Here is a 14,613-nt window from a genome sequence, read left to right on the forward strand (position 1 = left end):
ACATCTCAAAATAATAGGGAACCAAATACAGTCAACAACAAAATCATTTAACCATATAAGGGAATGAAGAGGAAGCATGCGGTCCCTGGGTGTCTTGAGGATGAGCCAATAAGAACAGGGCTTCTTTAACCTCAGCTCTGTTCATTGGCCCATTGCTGGAGCACAGTGACTGGTAGGAGGGAGGTGGTCACAGGCAGGCAGTACTGGGGGAGTCGAGGTGGGAGAGGGACTGAGAGCTGGTGTGTGTGTGTGTGTGTGTGTGTGTGTAGTGTGTGTGTACTGTATGTGTGTGTATGCTCCACCTGCGTTGCCGTTGCCTGGCTCCTCTCCATAGTTGTCATTATTGGAGGCATCGGTATGGCGACTGTAACAGGCACTTAGCGGCGACTGTAGACGCGGAGACTGTAGCCGCGGCGACGAGCCGTACCCGGTCGGACTCCCGTCAGGGTACGAGGAGCTGGAGGAAGGACCCCCCTTGCGGCTCGCCCTCTGCCCCCGTAACGAGGAGCTCCTCTCGGGCACATCTGGGAGGATCTCAGCCAGTAGCCTCCGGAGGATGCTATCGTCTGGTAGCCTAGCGCCGCTCCGGCCTCGCTCCGCTTGGATGTGTTCATAGATATCCCTCAAGGCCGCATCCAAAGCTTCATAGACGGCTTCTTTAGACTTGGGCCTGGTACTTCGACCTCCACTACCTCTTCTCGAAGTGGGTGGAGAATCACCCTTTTTCCTCCGGAAAGGCACGGGACTGACGAGGAAGGCCAGCTTGGACATCCCCTGCTGGGTTTGGGCTGCTTGGGACGAGGGGGGTAGAGCATGGTGGTCCCCTCCGTTCCCTCCCCTTCCGTCGTGTCTGGTTTGCTGTGTCTGGGGGGGTTTCTGCCGGAGATCCTGGCGGGCCCGCTCCCGCTCGTGGCGCAGCATGGTGGTGAAGCGGGTGTTGGAGGCCGGGCAGCGTCCTTTACACGAGCTGATGAGGTGACGGTGCTGGTAGCCCTGACCCTGACCGAGAGACTGATGACTGGGGTTGTGGTGGCTGTGGTGGTGGCGAAGGTGGTGGTGGGAGGAGGGGCCGTAGAAGCTCTCGACTGACGAGGTGAGCGAGCAGTGGTCAAAGTCACTCTCGCTGCAGAAGGAGGATCCTTCGACTTGGACAAAGTCACTGAGGTCCGAGGCGGCTGCATCCTGCTCAGACTCAGAGTACTCGGCCCCCGGGACAGCGGCCCGTCGATAAACGAGGGGGTCAGGAAAATCGTGGGGGTCCAGAGCGAGGCGGGGCTGACCCTCGGGCGGGCTCCTTGCACCCTGGTGAGCGTGATGGTGGTCCAAAGCGTGATGGGACGTCCCGTTCCCATTCCCGTTGTTAATGTCCTCTTCCAGCAGAGACTCAATGGAGAAACGCCGTTTGGGGTACCCGGGTGTCTCTCTGCCCCCGCCGCCTCCTCCCCCGCTACTACTGGCGCGGGATGATGACCCGCCGGGCGTGGTTGCGCCAGACGGGACCTCGCTATCTCCCAAGTCGGGCATGGACTTGGACTTCTGGATGAGTTGCTCGTATGTGGAGATGCGCATTGGCACCGTATCGCGAGGGACCTCCAGGCCCCACGACGGCCCCCAGGGGGAGAGTTTTCGGGGGAAGAGGTGCGGCTGGCGCTCCAGCTCCAGGATGCGGGCACGGACCGAGCGGATGACGTCAGAGGGCAGCAGCTGGGCGCGGTCGATGTGGTGCATCTTGCGGTAGAGCTTCAGGAAGCCTGGCGCGTCGTGGGCACGTCGCCGGTGCGGGCGAGGCAAGGAGCGGGTAGAGGACGATGCGGTTTGCCCCAATGGGTTGTCGAATACCAGTGACCCGGCGCTCTCCGAACGGGTAGCCTTGTGCCCGCCGGTGGCGCCCGGGTGCCCGTCGTTGAGCAGGTTGTCACAGCTACGCGACCTCAGCTTTGCGGGCGAGGGCGGCGCGTCTTCGGCGCTTCTCCATGTCTCGGTGTCCTGCCGCCGCGTTTGCCAGCCATTCTTGAAGCAGGTGACGCGCTTGAGGGGCGAGGAGGAGGCGCCCCCCAGGTTGGCACCGTCGTCGTAGCGACGGTGGGTGAGGTTGGAGGGCACGGGGGAGAGAGGGGAGCGGAGGTACGGGCCCGGGGAAGAGCTCAAACGGGGGGAGCAGGTCATGTCGCACGCCTCCCCACCTTTCAGACGATCCCATAAACCAGAGCAGCGTGGTAGAGGGGAAAAGAGGAGGAGAGGATATTAACCGCAAAGAGAGTGAGAGGAATAGAGATAAAGAAATAGAGAGAGGGAGAAATAGACGCTATAACAGAGCAATTTAACATACTGTAGCCTTCATCATGCAATGGTGGAGAGGGGGTGAGAACGAGAGAGAAGCTAAAACAGAGCACTTGAACATCAGTTCCATTGTGCCAATCACAGAGCACAATGGTGGAGAGAGAGATTTACAATTACACATCTCACATCCTTTTCACGATATACTGTACACAGTGCACAAAACATTAAGAACTGCTCTTTCTATGACTGATCCAGGTGAAAGCTATAATCCCTTATTGACGTCACTTGTTAAATCCACTTCAATCAGTGTAGATGAAGGGGAGGAGACAGGTTAAAGAAGGATTTTTAAGCCTTGAGACATGGATGGTGTATGTGTGCCATTCAGAGGGTGAGTTGGTAGAGCATGGTGTTTGCAACGCCAGGGTTGTGGGTTCGATTCCCTCGGGGGACCAGTACGGAGAAAAAAAAATGTATGAAATGTATGCATTCACTACTGTAAGTTGCTCTGGATAAGAGCGTCTGCTAAATGACTAAAATGTAAAATGTGAATGGGCAAGACACTGCAACGCTGCTGCGTTTTTCACATTCAACAGTTTCCCGTGTGTATCAAGAATGGTTCACCACCCAGAGGACATCCAGACAACTTGACACAACTGTGGGAACCATTGGAGTCAACATGGGCCAGCATCCCTGTGGAACGCTTTCGTCACCTTGTAGAGTCCATTCCCCCGACGAATTGAGGCTTTTCTGAGGACAAAAGGGGGCTGCAACTCAATATTAGGAAGGTGTTCTTAATGTTTTGTCAGTGTACATGCAACAGAAACAGACGTACAACTGACAAAGGCAGATAAAAAGATTACAAAAAACAGTACAGCTAATCTTTTCTGTTGTCACCACACTATGAGACACAAAACCTGTGAACATAATGAACGGGGTTCACATTTTTGCTCCAGCCCCGTATTCACAACACCTGATTCAACTAATCAACGGCGTGGTTATATGTTGACTTGTCGATTTGTTTGGGACATGTGTTAGCGTTAGCCTGTAATCCTAGCAGATTTCTTCCATTGGCTATGTTTATTTTTTATTTATTTATTTCACCTATATTTAACCAGGTAGGCTAGTTGAGAACAAGTTCTCATTTACAATTGCGACCTGGCCAAGATAAAGCAAAGCAGTTCGACACAAACAACAACACAGAGTTACACATGGAGTAAAACAAACATTCAATCAATAATACAGTAGAAAAATCTATAAACAGCATGTGCAAATGAGGTAGGATAAGAGAGGTAAGGCAATAAATAGGCCATGGTGGTGAAGTAATTACAATATAGCAATTAAACAGTGGAATGTTAGCGCTGGGCTAGGACAAAAATGTGCACCCCCTGAATTGGACTGAGAAACACTGAGTTAGAACGTTCCCATTAGCTCGTGGAACATGGTCGTTTGTTTACAGTGTCAATACAAGGCTATTTAGACTGGGCTGGATGCTCCTTGACCTGGAAGAGGCCCTCAGCATAGCGTGAGAAGAGGAGATTTGTCTCTCAGTGGGCTTGTGTACGGTCTGATTGCTGTCGGGCATAGAGTGAGTGAGCACAGAGAATGTGTGTGTGTGCGCGAACATGTGTGTTTATGAATGCTTGTACATCTGCAAGGGAGAGGTTGTTAAGATTGAGTTTGTTTTTGTGTGTGTGCGTTTGAGAATGCTTATACATCGGAAGAGAGGGAGGTTGATTGTATTGAGTGTGTGTGTGTGTGTGTGTTTGAGAGTGCTTATACATCGGAAGAGAGGGAGGTTGATTGTATTGAGTGTGTGTGTGTGTGTGTGTGTGTGTGTGTGTGTGTGTGTGTGTTTGAGAGTGCTTATACATCGGAAGAGAGGGAGGTTGATTGTATTGAGTGTGTGTGTGTGTATCCTTTATGGGTTTCTCATTCATGGTCGGTTTCCTCAGGGTGCAGGCTCTATAGTGATCCAGTGTGTGCATGTGTGTATATGCCTATTTATGTTTGAGTGTGTGTGTGCACATAGGTCTCTCTGTTTGCATTGTGTGTGTGTGTGTGTGTGTGTGTGTGTGTGTGTACCTTTGGCTCTGGAAGGGGAGGACAGGGCGGAGTGGATGGCAGGTTTCCTCAGTGTGCTGCCTTTGTAGGGGTCCAGTGTTTGTGAATATATGTACATTATGTATGTACCAGTATGTATGTATATGTATATATATATCTGTGTGTGTACCTTTGGCTCTGGAGGGGGAGGAGGGGGAGGAGCGTGTGGCTGGTTTCCTCAGTGTGCTGCTGCCTCTGTAAGGGTCCAGTTGTTTTGGGGAGACCTGGTTCTTGCCCTGGTCACCCGAAGGCTCCGACTTCCTCCTCTTCCTGTAGTCACTGGCAGCACTGGAACACAAAGTGATAGAACACACGCTTATAAAGCCACATTCCACAGTCTGTCACCTGTTCAGTCATTATTTCTAAATCAGTTATTACTTCAAGGGAGGAAGTAAGTTCCCAAATAATTCGAACAGGTTTCAGCCCAACGAAAGCCCCACCACTTTGTTTGGTTCAAAACAAGATACGTTGGGAAATGTATGCCACCTACTCTCACACTTCAATTACTATTTCAATTCAAGGAAATATTACAGATTGTTCCTTTGACCCAGTTCATATAATATTCTGGGTTATAATTCCCTCTGGTATAATAGCGTTCATCGCCCTTTTGTGGTTCAACAAAGAGACCCTTAGCAAGGAACAAAAGAAAGCGGGAAAATAGACCTTTAAAAGAACAAAGCTAAGTTGTTGAACTTGACTAATTCATGAAAACGTCATCACCGTCAATTCAATTCACATTAGGATGATGGAGCACGACTGCTATTGCTCCTTAAAAATGCCCTAGACCTGCGCCGACTCCGGACTACACATGACCCCTGGCGACGAGAGAGTCGAGCCCGGGTTCGGCCGACTGGCTGTGCCTTTCCTATATGTAAACCTCTCCCAATCTAACTCTCAACTGCCCTGTCAATACCTTTTTTTAAAAGCCTTCAGATCAAGACTTCTAGTGTGGGTTAAACTGGCTACTAGACTTTCAACTACACTGAATACAATCCCAGTCAGTCTTCCCTGAATAACATCCTCTTTTCAACCATCCCATTCACTCGGAGCAAATCGAACTGATTAAGCCTAGCATCGGTGAAAGGGAATGGGAGGAGGAGGAGAAGAGAAGGGGGACAGGGCTGAAGGACAGAATCAATAGGCTGAGTGGATAATGTATGCAGGGTTGGGGAGTGGGGGTGTGTGTGTGGAGAGTCACCCGTCACACACATATTGACACAAACCCACACCGACGTATGTTCAATCAACAGAGCTACAAAACACTGACTGTCCTTGTGAAGGATTTAATGAGAGAGAGAGAGAGAGAGAGAGAGAGAGAGAGAGAGAGAGAGAGAGAGAGAGAGAGAGAGAGAGAGAGAGAGAGAGAGAGAGTTTGGGACGCCGCACCGCTAAGCTACATGGCCCACTGCTGGTGTGAAAGAAAGAGTGAGAGGGAGGGAGGGAGGGAGGAGGGCGAGAGAGCGATGCAGAGAATAAGAGAGAGAGAGAGAGAGAGAATAAGAGAAAGAGAGAGCGCGAGAGAGAGAGGGGGAATTGAAGACTCACCTCGCCGGCCTCTCTGGAACCCGGTCAGCAGTCGGAGTGAAGTACAGCGACGTCTGAAAGAGGGCAGACAACAAAAGGGAGGGAGAGGAAGAGTGAGCGCCGCACGGACAAAGACTGGTGGAGGAGGCGGCGGTGGTACACACAATGCTCAGCTCGCACGCCGCCGCGGCGCCACGCTCAAAACTCTCCCCCGGCTGATGGCATGACCGAGGTAGGTTCCACATGGCGTGTGTATGGAAGCTCGGATGGGCCTACCGGTGGCGCTGAGAGCTGTGACCGCTGATTCTGTTGAACTCTGACCTTGGTCTGTTTGAGGGGTTCTTTCAGGAGGGAGAAAGGGCACGTGAATCACTAAAGGGGAGAGCGAGAGAGGAGCTCTTTCACGCTTTGAGATTAAGACGCGCCCCCGGAAGACCCGAAATGGACTCTTTGGATCATTGGATTGGCTCCATGTGGTAACAAAGCATAAAGCTACAGACCTGAGCCCTGTGCTGATCTAGGATCAGGTCCTCTCTGTCTATATTATCTTATTCATTTTGATTCCAACAGGAAAACTGACCCTAGATCAGCAGATACATATTGAATCGCAAAGCTGACCTATTCAAATATGAGCGTTACATCTGACATGATATACATGGGTTGACAGCAAGCTTTACAATTTATACAGTCTTGAGATTCACATAAATAATAATCTGTCAACAGATCAATTAGATAGCGATATAGCGAGAGAGAGAGAGATAAATTGATAGACATAATTGATAGACAAGAGAGAGATCATGATTAGAGTACGTTTTTCACGAGTATATTGGAAATACATAAGTGCAGTACTATTTATGCTGTTATATTTAAGCAATAAGGCACGAGGGGGTGTGGTATATGGCCAATATACCACGGCTAAGTGCTGTTCTTGGGCACAACACATCGCGGAGTGCCTGGACACGACCCTTAGCCGTGGAATATTGGCCAAATATCTCAAACCCCCAAGGTGCCTTATTGCTATTATTAACTGGCTACCAATGTAATTAAAGCAGTAAAAATACATGTTTTGTCATACCTGTGGTATACAGTCTGATATACCATGGCTGTCAGCCAATCAGCATTCAGGGCTCAAACCACCCAGTTTATAATGAAGACATAAGGCCCGAGGAGGTGTGCTATATGGCCAATATACCACGGCTAGGGGCTGTTCTTATGCACGACACAACGTGGAGTGTCTGGACAGAGCCCTTAGCCGTGGTATATTGGCCATATACCACAAACCCCTGAGGTGTTTTATTGCTATTATAAACCGGTTACAAATGTAATTAAAACTGCCAATCACCATTCAGGGCTCGAACCCCCCAGTTTATACCAAGTAATAACACACTGAAATGAGTCACTAGCAGAGAGGCCATTGTAAATACAGGCAGTTGAAGATGCAATAAAGAGATGACTATGACTGATATGGATGCTGAAAGATGAAAATGTCCTGCTATGGTGTACTATACATGGTGACAACTGTCCCCATCAGTCCTCTAGTGACATAGGTACAGTGTAATTACAATGTAGGTACATATTGTGCCTGTGTCGACGTAAGGTGGCATAATAAAATGTATAGTCACAGTAAGCATGGTAGTTTTCATCCAAATCACACAACATGTAGGTGAACAGTAATAAAGCAATTTAAGACTACAGTTGATTAGCAAGGTTTGCGTTAAACTCTGCTTGTACTCTCTTGCCAACTCCTTATGGAATTGCCATGCCTAGGGTTGCAAAATTCCAGTCTCTTTTCCCAAATTCCCTAGGTTTTCCAGAAATCCTGGTTAGAGGATTCCCGGATTTCCTGCTTCTTCCCTCGATATTCCAGGAAACTTCCATCCAGGATTTCTGGAAAACTGGAATATTGGGAAAGTTACTAGGATTTTGCAGCCTTAGTCATGCCTAACGAGTTTGGCGTGACAAGGAGTTGGCAAAACAGCACAGAATTATCTAGAACCAGGCTATTCAACTCCCACCCAATCCTCCCATTCCCACAATGCTGATGAATGCCATGAATGGCAATGTTTACCTCGGTGAGTCGGCCAGGGCAGATGTCTGGATTATAATCCAGCCGTTTTTTAGGAGGCTTGAGCCCCAAGCAGCGGTGAGGAGGAAGAGGAGGAGGAGGAGGTGAAGATGGAGGAGAGGCAGTGGCGTCATGGGGGAGAGAAAACGAGGCGGAGAGAGGAAAGTGACATCCGTTAGAGCACAGAGGAACTGAAGACTGACGAGTTTCAGACACGCTGCACACAAATACACACACACGCAAAAGCATATTATGCACACAAACACACATTGCAGTTATGATTAAGCCAATTTGAACAAATCTAGTACATTATGTGAGGTCCAACACACACTCACTACTGCTAGGCACATCTACAAACCCATAACCACAAAGCAACACGCACGCACGCACGGGCCACACACACACACACACACACACACACACACACACACACGCAGATTGTGAGAGCAAGAGGCAGAAAGCAGAGTGAAAGGGCATATATGCACTACAGTGTAGTGATTCGGTTGTGAAGACAGACTAGCTAAAACATGACGTTGGTGGAACCATCCCTCTCAAAACTAACCTCCAGCCATGCGCATTAAGGAACCTTTTCTATGTTCACTAGGGTTTATTCAGTGGTGGGGTCAGAGTGCAACATAAAGAATATTACAGCTAGAAATGTGGTATTGAAATCTGATCGTTCCTTATTCTGCATGACATCAGAGGCGTGTCTTTTCTAGACTGCATATTTCTAGCTGAACATTCCCGAATAAAGTCAATTTCCTCGACCTAACAACAGACCAACTTAAAACAAACAGAGTGTTTCTCGCCCTTCTCCCCAAAGTGTGCACTTGTACACGTCCTCTCATGGATTTCCAAAGGAATGGGACTGGTGCAAGGAATATGGTGGAACACGGGAACTCAATCCAGCCCAAGTTTAAACCAATCCAATACCTTTAATCCCTTAGGTCGCCTAAAGTTTAGGAGGAATGAACGAGTTGACACTTTTGGAGAAGGGGTAGGAACCAAAATGTCTAAACTAGCAAACAGAAAGAAACCACACAAGCTACAACATACAAGAGGAGCATGAAGAACGGTGCAGAACGATGCTCTGACCAGATGCTGCAGATTCATTTGTCGATTTTAGCATGTTATTTCGATTGATCTCTGTTCTGCTCAGTTCTACCAACTGCTCCACTAGCTTATCAACAACGGTAAGCACACACTGCAAAAGAACCTGCATTTTGTTTGTGAAAAATATTAAATTATACAATGTAGGAAAAGAGGTCCCCCCCCCCTTTGTAGGAGGATTTTGTGATAAAAAAAAAGACCAATCCATATTAATTTGGGACTTCCGTTTTGTTTTGCAGTGTTTACGAGCTTTCAATGTGTCGCAGGGCCAGCTGATAACGAGACAGCCACACTACGCAAAACCAACTCAAAACCAAGACGCAGAGACACAAGCAGACCAGTCACAAGGAGCTACACACAACAGGCGACCACCACAGCCCCCAGCAGCATGCCGAAGCAACTACAACAGGAAGGACCCCCAGGCTCCGCTCCTGGAGAGCTACTGGCACGCAGGCCTTTGTTCCAACTCAGCACTAACACACCTGATTCGGGCCAGTCTCTGCGTTGCGAAATAAAACAAACAGCCTTTTGTGTGAATCAGGTGTGTTACCGCTGGGCTGGAACAAAAGCCTGCATACCCACTAGCTCTCCAGTCCGAGAGTTGGACGACTCCTGGACTACATTATTCCCACCCAGCTACAGTGGGGTGAAGACTTAACGGGTAGAGGGGAGTGGGGGGAGAGGGGGGTATACCTAAGGCGGAGGGTGCCTAGGTGGGGGTTACGGACCCTCACTTACCGGACGGCCGAACTCCAGCTCGGAAAAGAACTTATACCAAGGCTCGTTCTCTAAATCTATGTCATCTGGGTTTAGCTTATAGGTCTGGAGAGAGCGGAGGGTGACAGAGAAAGAGGGAGGGAGAGAGAGGAGGAACAGAAAGCACAGAGAGTAATATGGATCTCATGGTTAGGATAGGGTGTGCAGCGCAAAGCTGCAGAGGTTGATGGGTAAAGAAGGGTGGGTCCAGATTGAGAGTTTAACACCAGGGTAAAGAGACAAAAACAGTGTTGCTAACCAGGGCACACACCGTTACACCCCCCCAAAAAATGTTGGGGCGAACTATGACGCTTGTCAAATAGAAAGTATTGATGTGCAATTCATTTTACTCGGTTACTTTTCATATTTCTCATTGAAATAATGGAAAAAGGGATAAAAAGTTGAATGGGTTGAAGGAGAATGCTCAATCAAATTGAGTGCTAAAGACATAACATTGGCTCATAAAGTGTCCGGAGGCTAAGAAGCTAAACTGCGTCACCATCCGCTGAAAAGTGTCTGCTGCCTTTAGTGTGTGACAACACACATGCTCTCTTCACCAGAGCAGAAAAAAAGTGTTGTAATGTTTAAACAACTCCAGCAGAGGGCAATATCTTCCTGTCATAAGCCCTATACAACTGTGGTTCATTTCGGCACAACTGGGCCAAACATTTCAGATAGAAATCCCATGGATAGAGCCAACGTGATTCCTTATTCTACATGTCAGAGAGTCACGTTTGTTCTACAAAGCATGTTTCTATCCGAACATTCCAAAAACGTTAGGTCCTGCTGAACGCGCCCCAGTTGAGCGCAATAGCGTTATATGCGCCGTTCGTCAACAGTCTTCGAGGTTCGTTTGCTCTCGTTTGGTTGGTGTGGCGGCGTGTGACCTGATCAATATGGTTATGACCATTCTGAACTCCAAACTTGTGCAGCACATCATACAAAATCGCCCTCTGGGAAATGACAATCAGAACATTCAACTGATTGTTCAGAACAGCACCGTATCAATTGAATTAAACGTTGCACACCACTTCATTCTGCTGAGCGTGGCCCTGAGTAAAAAAGTAACGTTGGTTTAACTGTTAATAAATTATTTGGCTGGATTCTTTCTAAAAGTCTCATTTAAACCTTCACCATGTACTGTACTCTGAGCTTAATATTAAAGTTCACTTTTATACCTGGAGCAAAACTCACCTAAACTGAACATCCAGAAACTCTCGCTATCCTACCTCCTCTCCTGAAGGACTACAGCTAGAACGACTCCTACACACCAGTCCTGGGGCTTATTCCTCAGTCACTTTCAATGAGGTTTCCCTCGGAGCAGAGGTGTGATTCACTGCAGTGCCCAGCACACTGCAGGCTGGCTGTGACATTTACCACCCCAGTGTCTACTGGGAAATGTAGTTTATGAGCTGCTGGGGGAAAAGGCTGCCCACTTTTATTGGAGATCTTGGAAGTGCTTTTTGTATTGGACTTGCAAATCAGCTACTTTAGCTCAGGAAGAGGTGAATTGCACTGTGGAGGGGAGTGTAGTCTCACTGATATCTCTCTGTCTAATTGGAGTATATCTGACCTCCTTAGGCGGTCCATAAAATGAATAGGAAGGAGCTGAACGGGAGGCGGCTCTATGTGCGCCGTGCCCAGAAGAAAGTAGCGCACCAGACGTCTACAGAGGTCAACCAGCTAACCCCCTCTGGCTACTTCATGCCACAAAGCCAGAACACTGGTGCCTTTTACCAGCTGGCTCAGCTGAGCCCCAGCCCTCGCTGGGTGACCCACGTCTAGCAGCTATTTAAAGGGATACTTTGGGATTTTGGCAATGAGTCAGACAAAGACGTGTGATACCTTTTTTATGGAAGGTCATATCCAGACAGAGGTGTGGATGTGTGGGAACTAGTTTTTCCATCAGCACGACCAGAAACACACACACACACGAAGGTGATGCGACGAAGGCTAGAAACATGGTTTATTGTGGCTTTCTTAGAGAGAAACAGGGAAAGAGACAGCGTAGTTGGGATGCATAAGGGAGCCTATAGCTCACCCTGCATTACACATTTCCCTGACTCAGTGCTATTCCCCCACGCCTGCTCCTCTCCTCTCCTCTCCCTGTGCTCTACTTGGATTAATTCCCACATTAGTCTGCGTGCCAAATGGCTCCCTATTCCCTACACTATAGGGCAGATGACCCAGACTTTGAATAACACTGCAATAGGGATTTGGGTGCCTGGCAGAAAGCAATGTAGTTCTGGAGAACCTGTCTAAAGACATTAAAGGGACAATACAACCGTTTTTATCTCAATATCAAATAATTTCTGGGTAACAATTAAGTACCATACTGTGACCGTTTTCAATTGAAATGTTCAAAAAGAAACAAACATATCTTCTTAGCAAAGAGCAATTTCTCAAGCAAGACATTAGCTAGCTGTCTGGGAGGGGTCTGAGTGGCAGAGGTTTGGAACTCTTTCTTATTGGTGTATTAACTAATTTACCGCCTGGTGATGTCACCAGGCAGACCAAAGCTCCATCCCACCAAAACAGGCAGAAATTTCAGGCAGCCTTTTCAAACAGCTCTTACACAAAAAGGGCATTATCATAATTTCCACAATTTCAGTTTTATTCCAACCTCATAGTGTGGAAATATATATAAAACACAGGAAAATCATGTTTATGATTGCAGAAACTAAACACGTTTTGACTGCTTTAAGCTAAACAACATACTTAACTTCAGAAGAGTTCCCTCTTTCATCCCCGTCCTCCTTTACCTCCCTCTCTTTCTCCTAACCGATCACCCTCAAGTCCATAGAGCAGACAGACTAGCACGTGGGTGGCCGACCCTCCTCCTGGAGAGCTACCCTCCTGCAAGACGTCGCTCCAAACCGAATCAGGTGGGTTTACAACAGGGTTGGAGCAAAACCCTGCATAGCGACAGGATCTCCAGGAGGGTTGGCCAGTCCAATACAGCTCATACAATATACAACTATCTCGCACTTCACCTCTTGCCCTCAATTCCATGTTGCAAATAGCCCCAGCCTCACCAATACAATGGGTGACAGACAGACAGGGAGTGAAAAGAAGATTCAAACCCTTTGCCTTTGTGGTCCATTTCATATTTTTTTTTTAAAGGTCACTGAAATGCTTTATGAGGAAACCCTAGAGAAAGTAAATTATATAAAAATGATATTCTACAACGGGTTGGTCAAAATAAGCATTGTGATTGGTTGAGACGCGTTCTAAGGCATACTAAATAAACAGTTCGGCACAGGTAAGCCTTTGACGCCAAAACAGGCATCTTGTTATCTGTTCCATCTGAGAAATCCCTGCGCATCCACTGTACCATCAGCCCAGCCAGCCAATCCATTAACTTGATCTCCACTGTAAAAAGCATCTAGACAATATTTCCCCTTGCTCCTAGCCTACACAATTGCTTTATTTGGGCACAACACCTCCGCTTTAGTTTGACAGCATCAGGAAGGTGATTGCGTGAAACGGAAACCATTTAAAAGGAGTGAACACTGTCTGTTGAATAAATTAAAATGGGTACACTTTATGAAAATCTAAATATAAGCTTGCTTCTAGGCGCCTTCGGAAAGGATTCAGATCCCTTGACTTTTTCCACATTTTGTTACGTTACAGCCTTATTCTAAAATGAATTAAATTATTAGTATTTTACTAATCAATCTACACACAATACCCCATAATGACAAAGCAATACTTTTGGCAAATTTATAATAAAAATAAATACATGGAAATTTGACATTTACATAACTATTCAGACTCTTTACTCAGAACTTTGTTGAAGCACCTTTGGCTGCAATTACAGCCTCGAGTCTTCCTGGGTATGACGCTACATGCTTGGCACACCTGTATTTGGGGAGTTTCTCCCATTTTTCTCTGCAAATCCTCTCAAGCTTTGTCAGGTTGGATGGGGAGTGTTGCTGCACAGCTATTTTCAGGTCTCTCCAGAAACGTTCGATCGGGTTCAAGTCCAGGCTCTGGCTGGACCACTCAAGGACATTCAGAGACTTGTCCCGAAGTCACCCCTGTGTTGTCTTGGCTGTGTGCTTAGGGTCGCTGTCCTGTTGGAAGATGAACCTTCACCCCAGTCTGAGGTCCTCAGCGCTCTGGAGCAGGTTTTCATCAAGGATCTCTGTATTTTGCTCAGTTCATCTTTCCCTCGATCTTAGTCTCCCAGTCCCTGCCACTGAAAAACATCCCCACAGCATGATGCTGTCATCACCATGCTTCACCATAGGCATGGTGCCAGGTTTCCTCCAGACGTGACGCTTGGCATTCAGGCCAAAGAGTTCAATCTTGGTTTCATCAGACCAGAGAATGTTGTTTCTCATGGTCTGAGATTCCTTTAGGTGCCTTTTGGCAAACTCCATACGGCTTCCGTCTGGCCACTCTACCGTAAAGGCCTGATTGGTGGAGTGCCCAGAGATGGTTGTTCTTCTGTAAGGTTCTCCCATCTCCACAGAGGAACTCTGGAACACTGTCAGAGTTACCATCGGGTTCTTGGTCACCTCCCTGACCAAGGCCCTTCACCTCCGATTGCTCAGTTTGGAAGCTCTAGGAAGAGTCTTGGTGGTTCCAAACTTCTTCTATTTAAGAATGATGGAGGCCACTGTGTTCTTGGGGACATTCAATGCTGCAGAAATGTTTTGGTACTCTTTCCCAGATCTGTGCCTCGACACAATCCTGTCTCGGAGCTCTACGGACAATTCCTTCAACCTCATGGCTTGGTTTTTGCTCTGACATGCACTGTCAACTGTGGACCT

At 47.7% G+C, this 14,613-nt stretch overlaps 1 protein-coding gene across 12 annotated transcripts in view; it reads right to left on the minus strand.

The window, feature by feature from the left end:
* The window catches only part of LOC106609914 (sorbin and SH3 domain-containing protein 2), a 98,929-nt gene that overhangs the window by 17,931 nt on the left and 66,385 nt on the right, over nt 1–14,613 (minus strand). For 9 of the 12 annotated variants that reach the window (XM_082978338.1, XM_082978334.1, XM_082978337.1 and 6 more), the window contains 5 exons: nt 9,818–9,901; nt 7,973–8,029; nt 5,926–5,978; nt 4,511–4,668; nt 303–2,183 (listed from right to left, as the gene is read on the minus strand). In XM_082978338.1, coding sequence (XP_082834464.1) covers nt 303–2,183; nt 4,511–4,668; nt 5,926–5,978; nt 7,973–8,029; nt 9,818–9,901 — 2,233 coding nt within the window. The remainder of the gene's footprint in view (nt 1–302; nt 2,184–4,510; nt 4,669–5,925; nt 5,979–7,972; nt 8,030–9,817; nt 9,902–14,613) is intronic. The other 3 variants (XM_082978343.1, XM_082978339.1, XM_082978336.1) reach the window with 2 other exon arrangements.

The sequence above is a fragment of the Salmo salar genome, chromosome 08 (assembly GCF_965601325.2).
Source record: "Salmo salar chromosome 08, fSalSal1, whole genome shotgun sequence".
Lineage (NCBI taxonomy): Eukaryota > Metazoa > Chordata > Actinopteri > Salmoniformes > Salmonidae > Salmo > Salmo salar.